Consider the following 25,123-nt stretch of genomic DNA (forward strand, 5'->3'; position numbering starts at 1 on the left):
ATAAACCCCAACACTTTATTAAACTTTTTGAAAAATCAAAACAAGAGCAAAACACGTGCAGAAGGGTGAGTTCCTGTCATTGCTACAGATGGGTGAAACTGTCAGTTTTTATTTCTTTCACTTTTTCATTTTCCCAGATTTCAGTTCTCCACGTTAAGTTTGCAATTAAAAGGAGAAAAATCTCATGAGACTTCACCAACATTTTAGTGTGAATTTATCCTAACATGCATATTTTGGCATGCAATTTTGCCTAAACATTGTGCAAAGCAATTTCCCCTCATATAACGCATTTTGGTAGGCTATTTTCACCAATATATGCATTCTTATGCACACTTTACCTCCTTGTACATGTAGCTTGGCTGGAGAACGGCATTGCAAAATTCAGATGATTGCGAATTTTAAAGGATAGCTGTGTTTTAGTTCATGCATTGTTTAAGAAAGTGAGAACTGGGTAGGTTCACCTTTAAATGCAAACTGAATTGAATTCACCACCACCACCACCACCACCACCACCACATCTGTATTTCCTTCCCCATCCCCTGCTTGCCTTGGTGTGTCCCAGTCCCAGCCACACCCCTCACCAGGATCCTCTTCTTACTCCTGTCATCCTACTAGTTTATGACACCCATGTGGTATAAGGGTCAAAGTGCTGGACTATGACCTGGGAGACTGGGGTTTGAATCACCACGCAGTCACAAAGCTTACTGGGTGACCTTGAGCCAGTCAATGTATCTCAGTTGTACCTACCTCACAGGGTTGTTGGGAAGATAAAATAAGGAAAAGCACGCACACCAACTTGAGCTCCTTTGGCAAAAAGGGTGGTATATAAATGTCATTAGTAAAGGTAAAGGGACCCCTGACCATTAGGTCCAGTCATGGCCGACTCTGGGGTTGCAGCGCTCATCTCGCCTTACTGGCCGAGGGAGCCAGCGTACAGCTTCCAGGTCATGTGGCCAGCATGACTAAGTTGCTTCTGGCGAACCAGAGCAGCACACGGAAACACCGTTTACCTTCCTGCCGGAGCGGTACCTATTTATCTACTTGCACTTTGACGTGCTTTCAAACTGCTAGGTTGGCAGGAGCAGGGACCGAGCAACAGGAGTTCACCCCGTCGTGGGGATTCGAACCGCCGACCTTCTGATTGGCAAGTCCTAGGCTCTATGGTTTAACCCACAGCGTCGCCTGCGTCCCAAATGTCATTAATGAACAAACAAAATAATTGCCATTCTACTGTGTGATCTAGATTGGGTGGTGGTGCAAGGCAAAGAAAACTCCATTCCACCTGCCCCCATACTGTGGGTGACACGGGTGGCGCTGTGGTCTAAACCACTGAGCCCCTTGGGCTTGCCGATCAGAAGGTCAGCGGTTCGAATCCCCACGACATGGTGAGCTCCCATTGCTCTGTCCCAGCTCCTGCCAACCTAGCAGTTCAAAAGGACGTCAGTGCAAGTAGATTAATAGGTACCACTGTGGCAGGAAGGTAAACGGTGTTTCCGTGCACTCTGGCTTCTGTCATGGTGTTCCTTTGCACCAGAAGCTGTCTGTGGGCAAACGCCGGCTCCCTCGGCCTGAAAGCGAGATGAGCGCCGCAACCCCTTAGTCGTCTTTGACTGGACTAAACCATCCAGGGGTCCCTTACCTTTTTTACCTATACTGTGGCCCAGATCTGCCCCAAACAGGACTGTCCAAAGCTGCTTTTACAGAAATAAAAGATTACTCTGGGCTGCTCCGAACACGGAGGTCCGATGTAGCAAATCATTTGGCTCTTTTGTTGAGACCTCTGGCTTCTGTGTGCGTTCAGAATGGTGGCTGAGGGGAAAAGGAGGCAATGCACACTTTTATTTCCCAAGTGATTTTTTTGTTTTGTTTCCAGAGACAAAACCATAGCATACTAATGGAACATAGTCAACACCAAAGGCATGAAATTCTGATTACATAAAGAGCAGACAGCTGCATGTTCTGATAAAACAGGCCTTTATGGGGATTTCCTCCTCCCCATTTGCTTTCATGTTGTCTCTGTGCGCAAAAGAATATAATTTCTTTTATTGGCAGCAAGCACAACAATAATTTGGCAAGTCACATTAGACAAAAGAAAAACTGTCACAGAAGAATAACTTGGAGTAAATTAACTCAGTTTTCATAAGTGCTGGATTCCATGCCATAGGCTAGCTTTGGAAAACAGGAACCTGCCTTAGGCTAAGTCAGACCTTTGATTCCTCTGCCTCAGTGTTGTCTGCACTGATTGGCAGCTTCTGTCTAGGATTTCAGGCAAGGAACATTCCTGGCCCTACCCAGGGATGCTGGAGATTGAAACTGGGAGCTTTAGCTTGCTCACTTGCCTGCCAGTCTCTCGTTATGCTGGAGTTGATGTGGCCACCTATAGGTGGTTGTGGGAACTGCAAGATGACAGCCTTACATTTATATGTATATAGGAAGAAAGAGCAAATCATTTGCTGTCCATTCATAAAATCTGGAGGGGGGGGGATGTTCCTGTGGCAGCTGCCTCTCTTTGCCTAATGGTATTTTTACTTATCTATCCAGTCACATAGCTTCTCCCCAAGTCACACTTCTCCAGAATGTTTTTTGCCTAGCTGGAATATGTCCTTGAACTCTGATAATGCATCTTGCTTGCCTGGATGAAGGCTAGAGAAAGTTGTGTGAATGTGTGTAGAAACTACAATTTACCGTATTTTTCGCCCCATAGGACGCACCGGCCCATAGGACGCACCAGGTTTTTTGGGGGGGAAATAAAGAAAAAAAATTATTTCCCCCCCCAGGAGCTTGTGGGGCCGGCAGCGGGGAGAAGCGCTCTTCTCCTCGCCGCCCGCCTGCAGACCAGGTCCGGGGACAGCGGGAAGACACGCTGTGCCTCCCAGCTGTCCCCGGAGCTTGCGGGGCAGGCAGCGGGGAGAAGCGCTCTTCTCCCCGCCGCCCGCCTGCAGACCAGGTCCGGGGACAGCGGGAAGACGCGCTGCACCTCCCAGCTGTCCCCGGAGCTTGCAGGGCTGGCGGCGGGGAGAAGCACGCGTCTCCCCACCGTCAGCCTCCAAACCACATTGGGAGACAGTGGGATGGCGGCGTTCCGCCTCCCAGCTGTCCCCCGACCTTGTGGGGCTGGCGCTGCAGCTCTCCTGAAGCCTGGAGAGTGAGAGGGGTCGGTGCGCACTGACCCCTCTCGCTTTCCAGGCTTCAGCGAAAGCCTGCATTCGCCCCATAGGACGCACACACATTTCCCCTTCATTTTTGGAGGGGAAAAAGTGCGTCCTATAGGGCGAAAAATACGGTACTTATCTATTCAGAATGGGGTGGGGAAGAAATGAAATACAATTGTTGCCTGAAGTAAGGGTGAACACAACCCCTTTCACTTCAACGCACATTCTTTCCCTCAAAGAATATTGACCCTGTAGTTTACCCTTAAGGCCCCAACAACTCTTAACGAACTACAATGCCCAGAATTCTCGGGGGGGTGGAATAAGCTGTGAATGTGCTTTAAGTGTGCTATAATCTCAAAACTATTAATTTGAGGAAAGGATGAAAAGGCCATTCTGTCTGTGGCTGTCAAAGGTCTCAGGCGGCCAATTCACTCAGCCGTTTCTCTCTGTTTTCCACAAGGGAGTTTTGGCAATCAGCTTGAGGAGAGTTTCTCATTTGTCATGTGGACAAATAAAGACATGAGTAACGAGGGCAGAGAGAAGCCTGACAGCTTGCAAATTGGAAATGCTCTTCTCGGTGGAAGGGGCAACCCAGCGATCCCTCCTTGCTCCGCAAATGTCACATCAGTTCCACAATCCTTGGTCCCTCCCCTCCCCCACCCACATCATCTAAGGCAGCGGTTCTCAACCTGTGGGACCCCACATGTTGTTGGACTACAACTCCCATCATCCCTCAGCTCTGGCCTTGCTAGCTAGGGGTGATGGGAGTTGTAGTTCAACAACATCTGGGGACCCACAGGTTGAGAAAGGCTGATTTAAGGGATCGTATTCTGTCACTGGAAGGACAGATCCTGAAGCTGAGACTCCAATACTTTGGCCACCTCATGAGAAGAGAAGACTCCCTGGAAAAGACCCTGATGTTGGGAAAGATGGAGGGCAGAAGGAGAAGGGGACGACAGACGAGGTGGTTGGACAGTGTTCTCGAAGCTACCAGCATGAGTTTGACCAAACTACGGGAGGCAGCAGAAGGCTGGAGTGCCTGGTGTGCTCTGGTCCATGGGGTCACGAAGAGTCGGACACGACTAAATGACTAAACAACATCATTATCACAAAGTATACACCTTATATTTAAAGCATACTACAAAGAATCCTGGGGTACAGTGGAAATGGCTCTGGATTAGTTAGCATCTCAGGATCCTTTAAGGTAAAGGAAAAGGACCCCTGACAGTTAAGTCCAGCCGCAAACGACTCTGGGGTTGTGGCGCTCATCTCGCTTTACTGGCCGAGGGAGCTGGCATTTGTCTGTAGAGTTTTTCTGTGTCATAACTAAGCCGCTTCTGGCGAAACCAGAGCAGCGCACGGAAATGTCGTTTACCTTCCCGCCTATTTATCTACTTGCTCTGGTGTGCTTTTGAACTGCTAGGTTGGCAGGAGCTGGGACCGAGCAACGGGAGCTCACCCTGTCATGGGGATTCGAACTGCCAACCTTCCGATTGTCAAGCCCAAGAGACTCAGTGGTTTAGACCACAGCGCCACCCGCGTCCCCCAGGGTCCCTTTAACACGGCATAAAAACCAAGATACGAGCTCACTGGCGACGCCAATACTGTGCAATGTTGCTTGCTCAATTAAGCGAGCTCCACCTTGCAAAGTTTGCAAGTGTCTGCTATGACCCTGTGAATTTTGCCCGTAGCACCAGCAAATGCTTAACGCCACATTTAAATAGATCGTTCCATGAAAGGCAAACAAATAGTGGAGGAAACAGGAATCAGAGGTATTCCCCCCCCCCGAAGTTATTAGGCAAAGGTCAGGAAAAGTTCACAAGTGTAAAATGCTTCTATGAGATATGAAATTACACCAAGTGGGTAGTCTTCACGTTGTAGCCCTGAAAGCAGATGGCGATTGCAGCGGCGGTGACACAGCAACAAGTTGCAGCATGCCTCTCCCTCTCTGGGACCTTCAGATTTTTTGCTGTACAAGAAGACGATGATCATTGCAATCCTCTGAGGGATTCACACACTATTCTTTTCCTACACTGGAAGAAGTAGGAAGTAATGTGTAACTAATTAGTAGACTGATGCATCTGACAATCCCTGGTGGATTTCTCTGGCTTCCCCGATATTGTTGGACTACAACTCCCATTATCCCTGGCAAGTGACTATGTAGCCTGAGTCCAACAATACTGGCAAGGAGCTATGTCTTCCCCACCTCTGTGCTTCCCTTGTGCTACCCCAATTGGCCACAGTTGCCCTGTGTTTAGGGAAGGCAGAGAAATTCAATTCAGTTCATATCTGAAGCCAAATCTTTCAAATTCTCACTTTCCTATACGAGAGCCGAAAAAACACAGTCGTCCTTTGAAGTTTGCACTTTTACGAATTTTGCAATGTGGTTCTCCCTCCCCGCTGTGTCTACCAAAATGTATACATTAGCTACAATTTTCAGAGTGGTTTAACAATCAATCCCTCTTCACAGGGAACTCTGAGAACAGTAGCTCTGCGAAGGTAGTAAGGGCTTTCAGAGGACTCTGAGCACCCTTAACAAGCTACAGTTCCCATAATTATTTTGGAGGTGGTTGAGTGATTTTTCGCAGCCCCCCCAAAAAAAAGCTCTGGGCCATCTCCCCGATTTTATTAAATTGGAGTTCCCAAAAATAGGGTGTGTCTTATACAAGGGTGTGTCATATAGACAGAAAAATACAGTATTTACACTATTGAATTTATCTTAATGCTACCAGCGTTTTTCAAACTTACACAATTTTCACTGATATATTCAGTAAACATTTTCCAGTCTTCTTTAAATGTGCATTCTTCTTGTTCTCTTATTCTATAAGTCTGCAAGCTGTGTGTATTCCATCAGTTGCCATTCCTCACTCGTTTTCCATTTTTGGGCTGACAATACATGGGCTGTGGTAGTAGCATACATAAATAGCCTTTTTTGACACCTGAGAATTTCCCTCTGAATTATCCCCAACAAAAAGGACTCTGGTTTTTTGGAAATGTACTTTTAAACATTTTTTCCCCAATTCATTATATATCACATCCCAATACTCTTTTACCCTTTTACAAGTCTACCACATATGATAAAATGTACCATCAACCTCTTTACATCTCCAACACATATCTGATTCAGACTTATATATTTTAGCAAGTCTACTCAGAGTTAAATACCATCTACAAATAATTTTCAGGTAGTTCTCCTTCAAAGAATAGCATGCTGTGAACTTCAAACCACTTTTCTAGAGTTTTTCCCAGAGGTTCAAATCTATATTATGTCCTATATCTATTGCACTCTTGTGAGTTTTCTGGTTTGCTTGGTTTTTTAGCCTGGCGATGGTGGTTAACTAGCATTGCTCAAAAGGCATGCCTCTTTGCACACAGAAGGTGCACAAGGCGAAGCTTTCTGAGCTGCAGGCAAACTCCTTGCTACCTCATTAACATCTGCTGATACTTCAGGGGAGCCAATGTCACACAGAGAAACCACTCGCGGGTGGCTGGTGTTAATGAGCCCAGCTGAAGGCAACTGGCCAGGATCTGAACAAACTTCCCTTAAACTGCTGCTTGAAACCACCTGCCTTTTAGACAGCTATACATCCATCTGAGTTGTGAGCTGCATGGATATTCAATTGGTAAAGGTAAAGGGACCCCTGACCATTAAGTCCAGTCAGGGACGACTCTGAGGTTGCGGCATTCATCTTGCTTTACTGGCCGAGGGAGCCAGCATACAGCTTCCGGGTCATGTGGCCAGCATGACTAAGCCGCTTCTGGCGAACCAGAGCAGTGCACGGAAACACTATTTATCTACTTGCACTTTGATGTGCTTTCGAACTGCTAGGTTGGCAGGAGCAGGGACTGAGCAATGGGAGCTCACCCCGTTGCGGGGATTCGAACCGCCAACCTTCTGATCAGCAAGCCCAAGAGGCTCAGTGGTTTAGACTACAGTGCCACCCGCATCCCTTCAATTGGTACTGGGCACAAAATTCAGCAGCTTAGTACAAAAGCCTGCGTTCGTTTCTAGGCAAATTTCTAGTCCTTAAGATTCAGGAGGTGGGGTCAAATTACCTGAATCTCAGAAGCAAAATGGCAGGGTACATTGTGAAGGAATGTGAATAGGATTTCCAGTATCAGGTAGAAGGGGGCAGCTTCAGTGCTCTATAGGGTAGCCTCTTCCTCACCAGTAGTGCTGGACAGATCTGTCAATTTTGCAACTCTCAGTTTCTCAATGTTCCAAACTTAAATTCTCCACATTTCTGCACCAACTTGTGATTTAAAAATAAAACAAATCCATTATAAAAATTCAGCATTTTAGTGCAAATTTCTTCTAATAAGCACATTTATGTGCAGTTTTGGCTAACATACACAAGCAACTTCTCGTAAAGTCATACCCTTTTATATTATTTTTGCCTATATATTCATTTTTATGCACAATTTCTTCAGATATATGCATTTAGGCAAACCTGGGCTGGAGAACTGCCAAATGTGAAGCAAATGCAGATTTCAAAGGGTGACTATGTTTCGGTTTTCATATTGTTTTTGAAAGTGTGCGTTTGATAGTTTTGGCCTTAACTGTGAACTGAATCAGAACTCTTCCCACATCCTTACCCACTGCCCAAAAAGAGGACAGAAAAATCACCTGTGCAAATTTAGAAAGAATTAAGGTAATTTCAGTAGAGATGCATCTCACCATAGTAGGGTGACCTGCTGTGCTGTGTGCCTTCATCACTCTACTGTCCAGGTCCTAATGGCTGATGGACAACTTCAAAGTGCCTGCTTTCTTCTCTTGAGGCTTCTTTATCTTTAAACAGTACATGGGTTGGACAGTCCTTTGGACAAAGGACTCCTTCAAACAGAGGACATGAGAAGGGCCAAATTAGTAAAGGTAAAGGGACCCCTGACCATTAGGTCCAGCCGTGACCGACTCTGGGGTTGCGGCACTCATCTCGCTTTATTGGCCGAGGGTGCCGGCGTACAGCTTCCAGGTCATGTGGCTAAGCTGCTTCTGGCGAACCTGAGGAGTGCATGGAAATGCCGTTTACCTTCCCGCCAGAGTGGTACCTATTTATCTACTTGCACTTTGACGTGCTTTCAAACTGCTAGGTTGGCAGGAGCAGGGACCGAGCAACGGGACCTCACCCCGTCGCAGGGATTCGAACCGCCAACCTTCTGATCAGCAAGTCCTTGGCTCTGTGGTTTAACCCACAGCGCCACCCATGTCCCTGTTAAGTTGGCTTTTAAATCCACAGAGGAGAGGGCAGATCAATGCACCATATAGCAGGCAACGTAGATCCTGGGGAGAGATCCTTGGTGTGGGAATTGTGAGTGTTAAAAGCACATTCCTGCTTTCATCTGTGAAATGTGGGAGGTTGTGCATGAATCTGTAGCTCCTCAGTGGATGATTGGGGCTGTGAAGGAGAATTCAGCTGGCCAGCCTGAATATTGAGGGGACGTAACAGGGAGCCCTGTAACTTGAGCTCCACAGGCTGGGCCTGTCTCTGTGGAAATAAATTCTTATTTCACACGGGATACGCGGAATGTATTTATATTCATTCCGCCCTTGGAAGCAAAACAAACCCATTTTCACGAGTTATTCTACTCGCTAATTGGGACAAACGTCTGATAAGAAATACTTAACATATTTTACAAAGCAAAATACGTCCTGACCCAAAGTAGATGAGCTTTTCATGTTTTGTTTAATTTGTTGAGTAAAAAAGCCACAATTTCCCTCTCCATGTTGGTCTCATGCCATTATATTTACCAGGGCAATTCAGCTTCAAGAAAGCCTTTGTGGGAAGCTGTCTTTCTGGAAGAATTACGCATTGCTGTTTGAACGGGTCCAGGAAATAAATCTATTTTTATAGCACTAATAATATCACAATAATAAAAAGAGGGGATTGTTTTTAAGCAGATGCCGAAAAAGAATTAAAGGCTTGAGGGTTTTATGGTGCAGACTGCATTCCTAAAGAAATGTGATATTTGCGTTCTATCCTTCCTGTAAAAAGATTAGGGAGGTATATATAGGGGGGTATCCCATTTTCTTCTCACAACAACCCTGTGAGGCTGGGTAGGGTGAATGATAATAAATGGCTCAAGGCCAGCAAGTAGACTACATGGGAAAGCAGGGACCTGAACAATGTTCTCCACATCTGGGGTAGTCAACCTGGAGTTTTCCAGATGTTGTTGAACTCCATCAGCCCTGGTCAGCATGGCCAATGGGAGATGCAGTTCAGCAAATGTCCAGAGAGCCACAGGTTCCCCATTCCTTCACTACATAAAAAAAAGCAAAGTTGTTGTTTTTTAAGCAGTTTCTCACACTGACTTCCAATGGTACAGATCAGGTCAGCTTTGGAACATAAAAAATAATTAAATTACTTGTGAGAAGAGAGTTGTTAGGAGACCCCCTTAATCCCCTCACAGACCTACAATCTACAGAATTGCTCAAACATCAATTTCTCTTCAAGGGAAATTCTGAAAACTGTAGCTCTGGGAAGGGAATGGGGGTCTCCTAACAACTTCTCAGTGCCCTTAACTACAGCTCCCAGAATTCTCTGGGGGAGGGTGTTGCACAATCATCTGGGTGGTCACTGTGAGAACAGGATGCTGGACACGATGGGCCATTGGCCTGATCCAGCATGCTTTTTCTTATGTCTTTACATCCCTTCTAACAGACAACACCTTCAAAGAGAAGGCAGTCTATATACAATGGTATCATAGTGTTTTCAATGTGTGTTGTGACTGTGGCCTATGAGACTCTGTTTTAGAGGCGTTCAGTGGTTTATTGCTGGGATTGTATTATGTATAATTTGACATTGCTGCTTCATATGTCTTAATTGGGCCCATGATGGATTGACAACACGGAACATAATAAACAGTGTATGTCAATACATCACATCTCCCTACAATGCAAAGAATCAAAACAGTTATGTAGATAAGATTCATAGTACAGTGGTACCTCGGGTTACATACGCTTCAGGTTACAGATGCTTCAGGTTACAGACTCCGTTAACCCAGAAATAGTACCTCGGGTTAAGAACTTTGCTTCAGGATGAGAACAGAAATCGTGCTCCGGCAGCGTGGCAGCAGCAGGAGGCCCCATTAGCTGAAGTGGTACCTCAGGTTAAGAACAGTTTCAGGTTAAGAACGGACCTCTGGAACGAATTAAGTACGTAACCAGAGGTACCACTGTACCACTATGTCACACTGCTCCTTGTGGCTACGCTGACTGGGGCTCATGGGAGTTATAGTTCAGAAGACCAAGGTATGCATGTGTTTGAGGAAGGTTGGCATAATGCGCCCAGTGATGGGCTCTTTGCAAGGGACACCCACTTGGATGAACCATGCAAAGATTCATTTCTTGCCAATCCAAATATCACCCCTTTCTTTGCGTTCCGTTTCTCAAGCACGAAGTTGACAGGAGGCAATGAGGCAATGGAGAATTGCTCAGGGTGTGTGTGTGTGTGTGTGTGTGTGTGTGTGTGTGTGTGTGTTCAATACTGTCTCTAATGAATTGCTGGCAATTCCCATGAGAAGCGCGAGTCTGAATCTGCTGAATCGGTGCTGCCTTTGCATACTCCACTGCCATGGGAGTCACGGGAGACTGGATGTTTTGATGTGCAGGAAATGACTATCTGATGATAGCATAACAGACTTGTTTCTCCCCGGTGCTATTTATTTGTTATGAGAAATGGGCCAAACTCTGGATTTTCATCGACCACCAGGATGAAAGTAGGAATGTTGAGATACCAGTTGGTTTCCATGGCGGATATGTGCTGGTTTTATGCATGTTCTTGTAAAATTGTTTTTAATATCTGTTAAGATACCTGTTTTTATATCTGCTAAGTCCATTGCACATATTTCTACACTTAGGCACCAGGCAAAAATGTTTCTTTTTAACAGGTTTTGGAGTGTTTCAATATTTGTGGGCTCTTTGCAGAAGAGGGGTGTGTTAGACCTGCCTTTCATAGGTAGGGAGGGGTTTCTTTTCTCTTTTAGCTTTAAACTGGTTTTAAATTTTGGACTGCTCTGTAAGTCTATTTGAGATACATTTGGTAAAAAAGGGGGGGCAACTAATAAATCCAACACAGTGGTACCTTGGTACTCAAACGCCTTGGAACTCAAACAACTTGGAACCCAAACGCTGCAAACCCAGAAGTGTTCCAGTTTGTGAACTTTTTTCAGAAGCCGAACATGCTCCGTTTTGAGTGTTACGCTTCCATTTTGAGCGCCACACTTCCAATTTGAGTGTTTCACTGAGGTCTGTCTGTTTTTGCTATTTATTTGGCGTTTTTGTTTTTGCGGCTCTTTTTGTTTTGTTTTTGTGACTGTGTGGAACCCAGTTCAGCTACTGATTGACTGTGTGACTGCAGTACATTGTTTATTACTTTCATTTTATGGATCAATGGTCTCGTTAGATAGTAAAATTCATGTTAAATTGCTGTTTTAGGGGTTGTTTTTTAAAGTCTGGAACAGATCGATCCATTTTGCATTACTTTCTATGGGAAAGCGCACCTTGCTTTTGGAACCGACTTCCGGAACGGATTAAGTTTGAGAACCAAGGTACCACTGTAAATACATCACTTCTAGAAGCCCTACAGGAAGTGATTCATAAAGAGAATAATAATAATCAGTGGCAGGTGATTTGCAGAATCAGAGGAAAAGAGGAAAGCTTGCAGGATCAGGGGAGGAGGAAGAGATGAAGTCTAGCATGCTATGCCCTGCAATGGCCCAACCAGTTGCCTCCAGGAAGCTCGCAAGTTTGAGGCATGAAGGCAATATCCCTTCTCTGTTGACTTCTCCCAAATAGCTGGGATTCACTGACATTCTGCCTCCAAATCTGAGCAGTCCCCATCTCCAAGCCAGCCTCTCTCCACAGAGGCGTCCAAAGGCTTTCAGTTTTTGAAGAGGTGCATCAAAGTTGTGCTTTTTCCAGCTGGTGCTGCAGGGTTAGAAGCCACAGCTGCTGCTAAGTTTCCTTCCAATATAAAACACTCTGGAGTACAACCACTGATGCACACCCCAAGCCCCTGGACTTTGGTTGACTCCACACAGGCAGTGGGATGTTGCAGTAGAACGGACTGGGTCACTTCAAACTACAGCGGGGGGTGCTGCTGTTGAATGGTCTCAAATATCTAAAACACAAACAAAACCTCCAGTCATAGAAAATGAGCAACACGGGGAGGAAGGGTCCAGCTCAGACGGTTGCAAGCTTTGCTGGGGAGCAGCCTTCGTTTAAAGTGGCACTATTCATTCTACCAACTCTGAAAAGACAAACAGAGTAGGAAAAGTAGACCCTTTGGGTCTGGTGTTGAGATTTCTGCATTGCAGAGGGTTAGACTAGATGAACCTCAGGGTCCCTTCCAATGCTACAATTCTATAACGGTAAAGGGACCCCCAGTTGTGGCCGACTCTGGGGTTGCGGCGCTCATCTCACTTTATTGGACGAGGGAGCCGGTGTACAGCTTCCAGGTCATGTGGCCAGCATGACTAAGCCGCTTCTGGCGAACCAGACCGGCGCACGGAAACACCGTTTACCTTCCCACCAGAGCAGTACCTATTTATCTACTTGCACTTGGACGTGCTTTCGAACTGCTAGGTTGGCAGGAGCAGGGACCGAGCAACGGGAGCTCACCCTGTCGAAAGGGATTCAAACCGCTGACCTTCTGATCGGCAAGTCCTAGGCTCTGTGGTTTAACCCACAGCGCCACAATTCTATAACCCCCTGCATATTGCTGAATTACAGCTCCCTGGCCTTTGGCCATGCTTTCTAGGGCTGATGAGAATTGTAGTTCAGCAACATCTGGACTGAGCCAAATGTTCCCCACATCAGTTTTGGGTGCTATTCAAAGAAGTTTTACTTACGAGCAGACCCACTGAAATTAAGGCACACAGCTAAGATAGGTCCAGTGATTTCAGTAGGTCTGCTGGGAGGGAAACTCAGTTGACTACCCACGCCCTCCCCCAGCTTACTCCATTCCATTCCTCCCCTTCCAGTCATTGTGATTTCTCTTTCTCCAGCACCTGTCAGCCAGCTTTTGGCAGCCACTGACGATGCTCTAGTTTCACTGGGCTGGGTTTGGGGGGTTTTCCTCCTCAAAAAGATCATTTCCCTACTTCTACAGACCTCAGAGTTCCTCCAAGCAGATGTAACACCCGCTCTCTTCACAGAATCGCAGACTTGGAAAGGATCCCAAGTGTCAACTAGTCCAACTTCCTACAAAAGCAGGCAGAAATCCCAACTCTTGTGTATTGGTGGTGTGATTTTGGATCCATGAGCAACCTCAGCCCTAGCTGAACACTGGGAAGAAGATGCTTGAAACACCTCATTCTATTGCATGGGTAAGACCCATTCCGCAGCCACGCTTCCTATTTAAAAGCTTTAGGGTGGCACCCAAGACCCTTGTTCTATTTGCATAAGGAACCATGCTTGTGCAACAGAACTTCTTCTCCCCCTGCAGCCTCCTCCAATCAGCTCTGGAGGGTTGTGGGGACCCCAAGAACAGATTTAGGGGACACGCAGAGGGGAAGGAAAGCTCTGTTTTGCAAGGGTTCACTCTTGCGCTAACAGAACGACAGATTTAATGCAACTCTGTATACAAACCATAGTATGCAACTAGACAGCACTGCCAAAAGGCTTCAACTTCTCCTTTTCTTTGGATGGTGGCCTCAAGAGGACAAATTAGGCCATTCTGGGATGTTGCCCAGGCACAACAATTGCCCTCAATGTCAAGGGGCCACATTAGGGGCTGCCACACAGCGATGGTTTGAGTAAGCTCCATGGATGATGGAGCCTGCAATATTTCTGGATTGAGACAGTTGCTTTGCTTATCGGCAAACCAGCGATTGACTTGAAAGGAACCTGCTGCAAGCTTTGCTGTGGACTTCCAAGCGCTCCAGAGGGCTTTAGGCTTCTCTTTAAGATATAGTGGTACTGAAAAATTGCCTTCAGGCTGCAAGTCTCAGACGCATAATTACTGAAAAGCTCTTCATCCAGTCTTCAATTTCCCATCCTTTGAAGGCAAAAAATTTGGACTAGTGCTGATAAAATGCATGTCTCCACTTGCTTGTGTGTGCTGGGAAGGAAGGGGGATCTCCTTCTGCATAAGGCTGCAGTCCTACATCCACTTTCCTGGGGGTAAGTCCTACTGAACTCAATGGGATTTACGTTTGAGTAGACATGTATGGGATTGTGCTGCAAATCCGCTAGCATCCACAGCTCTCGGTGGCTAGGGGCACATTTTGGGAACTTCTTCCACTGGAATATATCCTACCGAACTCCGACAGGAATTCCAGATGCTTCTGCTATCTGCTGTTGAGTACTGTTACCACACAGTTTATCTCCCCCAAATCAAGGCATGTGGGTTGGTCTAGTTAACACTGGTTTTCCTAGTGATCAACAGTGCTGACAAACACCAGCATTATTCACTCTGCCTGGTTAAAAGGAAGGTGTCTTCCTTTCTGGTTCGGTTTCTACCGAATCATGCAACAGAATCATGGACAATCTCAGAAATCTGCAAGTCCACAAGCGGCAATGGGATCTTTCCAAACCAGTGAAATCTACAATTGACACCGGTATATGAAATCTATTAAAATATAGTGGCACCTCAGTTTTCAAATGTAATCCGTTCCGGAAGTCTGTTTGACTTATGAAACATTTTAAAACCAAGAAGCGCAAAGGGTGGCCTGCAAATTTAATGGAGAAACACTCAGCGAAAGCTGTTACAACTTCTGAGGCGCGTTCAAAAACAGAAGCATTTACTTCTGGGTTTTCATAGTTCGAAAACTGAAACGTTTGACTTCCAAGATGTTTGAAAACCAAGGTACCACTGTATTTTCTTTTTTAGATGGGAGGGGTGAAGGGAATCAAGATTGAAGCAACATTACTGCCACATCCCACTCAGACATAAATATATAAATTACACTTTACACATTTTTCCCCCATGTAGACACATACATTCATGTGCATAACACTGTGAGACTGTCACACTCAGTGGTAGACAAGCACAGACACTTTAAAGTACAATTCTTCCTATCCACACCACTGGGGTAGATCCTTTTCAGCCAACAGGACTGTGGCTTTAAAGTCTGAACACCCCAAAGCCAGGAATACCTCTCCCATTTTTTTTCATTCAAATGCTTTGGCTTAGGTCAAGTTGCACAAGAGGGATGGAGCAAAAGGAGGAAAAACAAATAAGTGCCGGAAAGCGTAAGCAGGAACCGTAAGCAGATTCTGGCTACAATGAACTCAAGAGCAAATCACCCTTATTGACATCAATGAGAAAAGTCCTTCCTTTCCCTTTTCTTAGATGTAGTTTTTACTTCTGAAAATGAGACAGATTAGTCAACACTGCACACACAAAAAGCACATCCACATTTGAACGCAGATTAAAGACAGTAACATTATTTTTGCCGTACCTCGTGGTCCGTACCTATGAGATGTGAGGAAAAGGCTATTTCTTTGGAAACTTGTTTTGTAAATAATTCCAGTTTTATTTTACACGATCGGTATAACAAAAAACAAAGTGGGGCACAGGAGGGAGGGAAATAATCATTTCGGGGAGAACTGTGCTTCTCCCAAGCTCCTTTTTATCCAGATTCATTGTGGACCACTTACCACATCATCAATTTATGTAGTCCACTTGCCACAATTTATGTACTCCCAAGTGCTCCTAGGTAAGGCTATGAGTATTCTGCAAGTGTGAAGCTACAGAACTTGGAGCCTTGGCACACATGCTGCCAAAATGAATAAACCTCAACTCTTCTTCTTCGAAGCAAGTTTGCAATTCTTACGGGAAGGGAGACAACCAGTAAAACGGACAAGTTAAGCAAGGGCTTCTCGTGTTCAAGGTATAGCTCTAGGTGCTTGGCATAGCAAATGCTGTTCCTCCACATTCAGCAGGAACAGACTAAAAATGATGTCAAATGATGGGTAATCCTGGTTCAGAATTTGCATTTTGGGTTGAATGCGCACGAAACCCTAGTTGCCTGGAAACGTAACAGGGGAAGTATGAATACAACGTTCTTTCAGTTTAAATTCCGACACACCTCACAGTGCCCAAATCCATAACCAGGAGCCCCTTATGTATCGAGGGTCCCCATGACCAGTGCTTGGAAAGAATGATCTACGTGGACATTGAGCTGTTTACTCTTCCATAGCCAACAGTCCGATCCAAACTGATGGTTCACAGCCTAGGAAGACAAGGTGAGGACCAGTGTGTAGGATTACTCCTTTGATATAAATTCATAATGTGTGAAAGGGACCTCTGGGTCCTCACCGAGTCAGTGTAAGCAGCACTTAGTCTGACCTGATAACAAACACTTGAATGGCCTGGGGAAGAGAAGGTGCCGTACCGTAAGCTAAGGCATGAAAGGGAACATAGTAAGGCAAGTTGGCCAAGTGGGCTACCATAAAACAGCTTGCATAGTCCTATATTCTCAAAGGGTCAAATCAGGTGGTCTGAGGCAACATTGAAGGTCGTCTAGTTCTGGAAGTACCTAGACATGGGCCAATCCTGTTCCCATCAACGGCGGGAAGGAACTCTGTGCATTTCACAGAATTGAGTACATGGGCATAAGCCATAGAATGGCAGCAGTTACTGCCTATGTCCTAAGGCAAGGGTGGGTAGAGAGTAGCTCAGATTACCGGTGGATCTCTGGGGGATTTGTAGAAGATTTCTGACCCTGAGTTGTTGTCATTTTTCCCAGAAGCAGGATGATGGAAAGAAGAAAACTCATGGGGGAGCAAGGGGAGACTAGGAATTGATTTTCGTACTATTAGACTAAAAGCTCAGATCTGGTACCAAAAGCAAAATCCTGGGTGTACTCTTAACCACACCTTGATTGTAAGTGTATGCTCACTCTTTTAAAACACAGTTTTTCACTTGGTGGACTTTGGGGTCCAGAGCGGGGAGATAAATTAGATTTTACAAGCTTGAAGTGCCCATAGGAAATGCACTGTGCCTATGGAATTATTTAGAGAAGGTTGGAACATAAAATGTTGTCCTTTGAGCTTACAGGACAGCACCACCACCCAGAGTCTGGTGCCCTCCAGATGTTGTTGGACTACAACTCCCATCATCCCTGACTATTGGCCATGCTGGCTGTGGCTGATGGGAGTTGAAGTCCCACAAGGTTCAGAGGATATCCCAGGATGGGGATGGATGCTGCAAGGGGCGAGGCCTAAGTCTTTTCATTTACCCTGCTACAATGAAAATAGTATTTAAAATTATATGGACTATTGATGGAAGCTAGAAAAAAACACCCATTAATATGCATTTCCTGACCCCCGACCCTGTGCTCTTTTTTCCTTCTTCAAGAAAACATAGCAGGCTTTCTCGGGTATATAAAACCATTAATTTTAGATTTAAAAAAATACAAACTTCACCTTTACAAAATAAACCACTTGTTTTGTTGAATACACTTAAAGCATAACTTTTTTTTAATACCAAAAATAAAGAAATTTAGGCTTTTCGGCAGGGTCACCCCCGTGCCACAGTGACATCATACAATACGGATAACAAGAAGAGTTTGTACATCTCACATAGATTAAACATGTGAAATAGTAAAAGGGATTTGTCTACGGAGAGGCATGGCAATTGCTACAACATCACTGATCAGCAACTGGTGTCTTCCCCCCACCCCAAACACACACACACACACACACACACACACACACAAACAAACTGCTCGCATATAGCCAGAGGTTGCTTATGCACATCAGGGAGTTGTGGCGCTGGGTTTTTTTTGTCTCTAAAAAACAAAACCGTGACTTTCAAACTTCTTCCCCTCAGGAAGGTCTGTTGACCTGTCTTGTTGAGGGAACTCTGGGCATCAGCCACAAAATTCTTGCACGTTGCTGAGGATTCTGGGTACAGTGGGTGCTCGGGTTGCAAACGTGATCCGTGCGGGAAGCACGTCCGCAACCCGCAGCGCCGCATCTGCGCATGTGTGGGTCGCGATTTGGTCTTCTGCGCACGCGACAAAACCCGGAAGTAACCCGTTCTGGTACTTCCGGGTTCGGCGCTGTGCGCAACCTGAAATCGCGTAACCCGAAGCGTCTGTAACCCAAGGTATGACTGTATATTCTTGGACGTCCTTTGACACACACAAGGGCCAATACTACTGGGCCTTGCTATTGCCTCATGTTAACGAAAATGCATCCAAGAATCCACCCCACCTCCACCTGGATCTCTGCTCTGTGGCTGTACATGGCAGAGGAAGATCGGGAGCACCAAACCTTCCATCGTTACAATCCTTTTCGCCGACAAAAAGCAAACAAACCCTGGCAACATTTATGAAAAGCCACTGTTTTAAATAACGTGTGCGGGAATGGAGGAGTTTGGGGGGTGGGGGTGGGGAGGAGAGGGGAAACGGGACATAAACCAAGAAACATTTAGAAAATTATGCATAGGTATACCATTTTTATTTTAATACATCTCATTAGTTTGCATCCCACTAGGAGAAATTCCATACTTGTCTGTGTGTCCCGTTTCGCCATGGCTACAGCAGTCTTCTATATGGGTTATTGGTAAATGTAGTCCAAAAAGGATAATAAAAAGCTAGGCAAAGAGTAAAAAGAAAGCTTAATAATAACTTTATGGTGTAAAAAACAAAAAAACAAAATAAACCAAAACATCCACTTAAGGCGCCCCAGAAGGATTTTTTTTTTTTTTGTATAGACGTTAAAATACCGTCAAGCAAAATCACACTGCTTCTATTAAGTGTCTGCTGTGGCATTTGATACATTCCTGCTCTTTTTTTTCTCTTTTTCTTTTTTGTATGTGTGCCTAAACTCCATCAGTGTCCATCCATCTTCATCAAGAATGCAGGCACATTTCTTGACAGAAACAAACAGAAAAGAAAGCACCATTGACTGCTCTTCTCAGAGGAAATCTGTTCTTCACTTAATTTAGCATTGTCTTTTGTTGTGTTGCCAGGGTACTTTTGGTATTCCTCTACCAATGCCATTTTGTTTTTCTTGAGTTGTCTTCTTGGGTTGTTGTTGTTGTTTTGGACAGGGAAACTTCGTATTGTTTCATAGAGTGCTACAATACTTGCTTTGATGTCGTATTAAACAAATGTACATTGTCTCTTTGTTCTTGTGAAGTCTCTCTCTCTCTCTTTCTCTCTCTTTCTTTAAGACAATTTCCCCCCCAACGTAGGAGAATGAATGAAGTATACAGTCATTAAAGCACCATACACAGTAGGTTCAGGAATGTAACAAACAATGTACATCCATGTCCCAGAGAGAAATGTTTTCTAGCTTATTTTCACCTTACATCTGCAAAAGAGAAAGAGAAAAGGGATGGGGAGCACAAGGCAATTGTACGGTTAGAAGATTGAACTTCCTTCTAAAGATCATTTTGGGGGGGATCCCCTCCTCATTCCTGACTGAAACGTTACTTATGTGGCCTTTACATGACATAACAGGGGCATTGGGAGTGGCTATCTCACACATTAATTCAGCGGTTGCTAACTTGTGGCCTTGCAGAGGTGGTCAGCCTCCAACCACAAGCCAGAATGGCCAACGGTCAGGGATGGTGCGAGATGGAGGCAAAATGGGGGGAAACAGGGGAGGCAGCTTACCACCCTTGCTTTAAAAAATTAGGCATTAAAGTGCTAGCACCACAGGAGTTTTCCACACTCCATTCCCTGAATGGATATGGGAAGGACCCATGGGATTGGCACCATCAGAAATGGAGCTGAACCTTTCAACATCTTGGCAGTGCCATGAGATGAATCACATTTATGTAGAATCAGAGAGTCCCATAACCTTGACACTATCAGCACCACACTCTAACCAACTGAGCTGTCCAGCGGTCACAGAAAAGTGGTACCCATGCCCCTTCTGGATGATGATGATCATCATCATCATCATCATCAAGTTTATATACTGCCCTTCATCCGAGTATCTCAGGGCTGTTCACAACATAAAAAACAAAATGTGCAGGGTTCCTAACGCCAGCCAAGAAGCTACTCGCTGTTGTTATCTTTTGACCGTGTTGCATGCTTAGATTTAACCTGCCCAAACCTTTGCTTATATAATACAGTTCCCACAAGTTCTGGGCTCACCTGGAAGACAGGACTTGCAACAAACCAGAGTACTATCCTTAACAATTCCCCCCCCCCACCCAGTAGTTCATAAAGACTATCCAGTTGACATAGAATACATTCGGTTCCTTTACACATATCATTTGCGCAGTGCGTTAAATAATTCAGCTTTTTCAGTGCAACACCCAGGAACTTTTGCCTTCATCTCTACTACGCTAAGGGAGATTTATTGTATGGGGCATGCCTGGTGATGTAGATCTTCTTACAGCAAAACTCTACACCCTCGGTTCCTAATATATCCTTGAAGACTAGGGCCATGTTCAAATCTGGTACAAGCCTGCTGGAATACGAATAGGAGTGGCAGGCCATATTTTATTGATGGTGCTTGTTTGGGGGCCAGAATACTTGAAGGCCAGTGTGGTGTAGTGATTAGAGTGTCAGACTTAAACCTGGGAGACCAGGGTTCAAATCCCCTCTTGGCCACGAAGGGTGACCTTGGGCCATTCGTTGCCTCTCAGCCTAACCTACCTCACAGGGTTGTTGTGGGGATTAAGTGAGGAGAGGGAAAACTGTGTCCCCACCCCTAACAAATATCAAGCAAATAAGGATCCTTGTTCAATAGCATTTCAGTATTATCACAGAATACCTGAACCACCCTTGGAAATCAACGGCAATTCAAAAATAGCAGGGAGCTGCAGATTGCAAGCGTTTAATATTAATCCCTCCAAAATTAAATTATGGAAAGGAAAGGAAAGAAAGGGTGTGAGGTGCTTGCAGCAACAAGCATAGCTGTCAAGGGGAAAGAAACTCATGAAAAGAATTATCTGAGCCAATCATTTCTGATTTCTTGGCTGCTCCAAAACAGCCACGTGTAAAGATTTTTGAGCAGTGATTAGGTGGGAGAGTGAGAATAGCTGATTATATTTTCAGTTGCTTGTGGTATTAAGGGTAGTTTCAGCAGACAGGTCCTACCTGGTCAGCGGCAGTATTTTTTTTATGAGGGTTTTAACTTTTTTCTTTTCCGTTTTTTACCTTTCCCCCCAGGCCTTCCTGTTGACACAAGGGCAGGGATGGCGTAAAAAGAAGAAGAAGCAAACACCCAAAGGAAATGCATTTATTGATTTATAAAAATTCAATCGTTTCCATTATTCCTTCTCCAAAAAAAATAAAAGAACAGTAATTTGTTCCACCTGGTTAAGGTGTTTATTTTTACCTCTCCAAGGTATTACCTGCCGGGTGCAGAAAATGCATAGCATTTGGGACAGGACCATTCAAATATCACATGAAACTGATGTAAAAAGAAGAGTGGGATCAAGACCACTCGTATCTCTTGCCTCCATACCATTTATGTACAAACCTGTAAACTCCCAACTCCATCAGCCCCAATCAGCGTGGGGGGGGGGAGGCACCATAACTGGACGCAGCATTGGTTAACCCTGGGGTACAGGCTCTGTAACCGCAACTGGGTATCTAGGGGTACAGGTTCTTTCAAGCTCTATGCATATATTGCACCTGAGAGTAGGGCAAGTACCACAGCCCCACTCCCTCCTCTCTAAGTGTGTTCAGAATGATAACTGAACAGCCAAAGGAACACTGGAAGCTGTCTTAAATTGTATGAGTCAGGCCACTGGGTCTGTTTAGTTCAATAGTTGTCTACATTGACAGGTAGATGCTCTTCATGTTATCTGGCAGGGGGCGATTCTCAAAACTGCCTGGAGATGCCGGGAATGGAATGAAAAGACTCCATGACTGAACAAATGGCCCTTTCCCATTAATCCTTACCATTACTCAAATTTGCCAGCAAAACAACAGCAACAAGTGTGAGCCAAATCTAAAACAGTGCTTGATTTTTAGAGATTTCTTTCGTAATCTGCCTGTTGCCCTTTCACCTCTGCTTATGCTATACAGTCGTACCTCAGAAGTCAAACGGACTCCGTTCCGGAAGTCCGTTCGACTTCCAAAACATTCAGAAACCAAGGTGTGGCTTCCGATTAGCTGCAGGAAGCTCCTGCAGCCAATCGGAAGCCCTGTCAGATGTTCGGGTTCCAAAGAATTTTCACAAACCGGAACAACCACTTCTGGGTTTGTGGTGTTCGGTAGCCAAAACGTTTGTCTTTCAAGGTGTTCGACTTCCGAGGTACGACAGTACTCTGTTTTGCCCTTTATACAACTCACCTAGTGATCGATCCCTTCCCTTAAAAATATATATATTAAAAATTCCACAAGAGAGCCATTTAAAAATTAGATGGCCGTTGGCCAATGTCAACAAGTTTGTTACCTGTAATAGGGTAGCTTTGCATGTGCTGGCAGTGAGAAATCTACAGATTGCCCTTTTGATCTGAAACAGCACTGGCTGCCAAGATAATTTTTAATTTGTTTAATTGATAAGAGGAACTTGACAAGGTAAAAAACAAAAAAACAAAAAACCCACATTTCTGAACATTTGTGTGTTACCTTCCTCCGGGTAGTTTGTGAATTATATTGTAGTGGCCATTAGCTATAAACAATGCAAATCTGACTGTCTGCACCCTCCTGATATAAAGACAGCACAAGGCATGGATTCCTGGCCACTACACCTGGCTGAGTTGCCTAGAGGAAGGGGAGGACTTCAAAGTTAACTAAGGAGACTCGCCACACTCCCTCTCTGAAGGCCTTTCGTCACTTTACGAAGAGCTTAGGCATTTGGTCTGCCCAGATGATAATTTTAGCTCTCCTAGCATGTGAATCCGCGGTTTTAAGTTACGGCGTTGTAGCCAGCTAAGTAACACACACACACAGCGGCCAATCGATATGAATTTAAATCCATTGATTTCAGTGGGTCTACTCTAAGTAAGATTTAATTGGCCACAACCCACAATCCGCCACCTATTGCTGCTTTTCATCGCCGGATTTGTGTTGTATTGTATTGTTTTCCAATACTGCGCTGCAAGCCGCCTTGAACATTTTATCAGAAAGGAGTGATATAAGAATATTCAAGGAAACAAGTAAAGCACAGTTCCAAATGCTGTGATTGGAACTTCTGACCACCATCTGTTCTCCTCTCCTGGTTTTAAGTGCTTGAGACCCCTCTCCGCTCCCCAGAGAACTTCCAAGAGTCACATTGTACCCAGACGTTCCAGCTTAAATTAAAGCCCATCCCCAAACAAAATGTCAACATACCCGTTTCTTCTTCTCGAAAATCTGAATTAGAATTTGACGACGTACAGGTGCATTCCATATGCTCTTCTAGCTTCACCAGGACTTCTTTTAATTTTGGCTTTTTTCTAACATATTCCACTTTTGCCACCTGCATTAGAAACATACGGGCGTTAAAGGCTTGTTAATGCATTAGGTCAGCAAAGAACAAAGTTTCAAGTGTCCAGTTACGCAAGACCATCCCAATCCTGCTAGGAGAGGAGGTCATTTGCATGCACACACACACACAGAAGCAAGTGTCCTAGATAGGCATCCTTTTAGCTGGATGAGGAACAGCACAAACTTCACCAGCAGTGACTCCTCTGCTCAAGTTGAGAGCTATTGGAGAGCTTCCAGGGTATGGTTTTAAAAAGCAGAGACAAGCCAAATGCTAGAGGGTTTGTAGAAGACCACTAAGGATTTCTGGCTGCTAATTTTTAAACAATTATCGGCAACAAAAAGACCTCTCCACACACACACACAAAGAAAAATATTGGGCTGTTAGAATCTCTGTTCTGCAGCATCTCAGATGTAGGTTTGCACAGGCAAGCAAGTTCTGTGCCTGACACCCGGGGTTGGGAGATGCAACTGGCTCTGTCCCATAAGCCAGCATGTTGGGTCTGGCTCCTTGAACCACTGTTTTGCCGTTGGCTCCTGCTGGTGAGCCTTGGGTGTTCTAGCGCAAACCCATGAAGATCTTGCAAGTCTGACATCTGCCCACACCTGGCTTCAAGGCACATGGCTCAGGAACCATCCTGAAGCGAAGGAAATCCGGATGCTGTCGTTGCCTGCTAAAGCGACCACCTGGGAACCCTACAAATACTGCCTTGGGCTCAAATTATAGAAGGCAGGCCGGATGTAAATTTAATAAATAAAATTGGCAACGGTACAGGGGAGCTGTTCAGGAACCGGATTTGGGCCTCATCGTCACTCGGCTCTCCCTGCCAAATTGGCACTGCGGCCAATTTTCTGACAGGGTGTGTACGCAGCTGGACTGAGGCTTGTGGGTGTTTTTGTGTATCCCATTCTGCAGCAGAAAAGCATTGTTACTTCCAAGCGGGGAGAAGTTTGAGGTGTAGTGCTGTCGAATGGGTTTCGCTTCCTTTGAAAAGGGGTCAAAAGCTTACGGGGTCTTTATAATAGCTGCTTTCTTTACAAATATATACAAGCCAAGCATGAGTACAGACAGACAGACTTTCCTACTGCAAGGAGTATAAGGGCCCCAAGAGGTTACTGGGCACCTCTGGCCAGCAACTCCAGCTGGAAACCTTCTGACTTTTGTCTCCTAAAAGCTGCTGTTCCTCAAATCCAAATCTGTCTGCCTGTGCCATTCCTACAGGTGAACTGTCCATTCAAACAGGCCCAGCATCATCATCAGGAAGATTGGGGGTGGCTACAGCGTTTGGGGCAGCAAAGAGAGGTGATGGGTTGGGATGCTGCGTTTTGTGCCATGTGGGACCTATCCTGCACCCTGTGCCCTAGTTTAGTGTCCTCAGGTACAGTGGAGGCTCCTGCTCTGTAGCCAGGCATAAAGTAAGGTTTGACTCCCAGGCCAGTTAACTTCTGTACAATGATACCTCGGTTCTCCAGCATCTTGGTACTCAAACAACTTGGAACCCAAACACTGCAAACCCAGAAGTAAGTGTTCCAGTTTGCAAACCCTTTTCGGAAGCCGAACGTGCTCCGTTTTGAGTGTTACGCTTCTGATTTGAGTGCCACACTTCCGTTTTGAGTGTTATGCTGAGGTCTGTTTTTGCTAT

General features: G+C 45.2%; 2 protein-coding genes across 4 annotated transcripts in view; both read right to left on the reverse strand.

Moving 5' to 3' along the window:
- Positions 1-25,123, reverse strand: part of PRKAR1B (protein kinase cAMP-dependent type I regulatory subunit beta) — a 539,030-nt gene that overhangs the window by 300,717 nt on the left and 213,190 nt on the right. The window lies entirely within an intron of this gene.
- Positions 18,540-25,123, reverse strand: part of PDGFA (platelet derived growth factor subunit A) — a 63,629-nt gene continuing 57,045 nt past the window's right edge. The window contains exons 5-7 of one of the 2 annotated variants that reach the window (XM_083474562.1): positions 23,349-23,475; positions 21,162-21,239; positions 18,540-19,419 (exon numbers count right to left, since the gene is read on the reverse strand). In XM_083474562.1, coding sequence (XP_083330688.1) covers positions 21,184-21,239; positions 23,349-23,475 — 183 coding nt within the window. In that variant the 3' untranslated portion in view covers positions 18,540-19,419; positions 21,162-21,183. The remainder of the gene's footprint in view (positions 19,420-21,161; positions 21,240-23,348; positions 23,476-25,123) is intronic. The other variant, XM_083474563.1, reaches the window with a different exon arrangement.

The sequence above is a fragment of the Podarcis liolepis genome (assembly GCF_965112155.1).
Source record: "Podarcis liolepis genome assembly, chromosome: 14".
NCBI classification, from domain to species: Eukaryota; Metazoa; Chordata; class Lepidosauria; order Squamata; family Lacertidae; genus Podarcis; species Podarcis liolepis.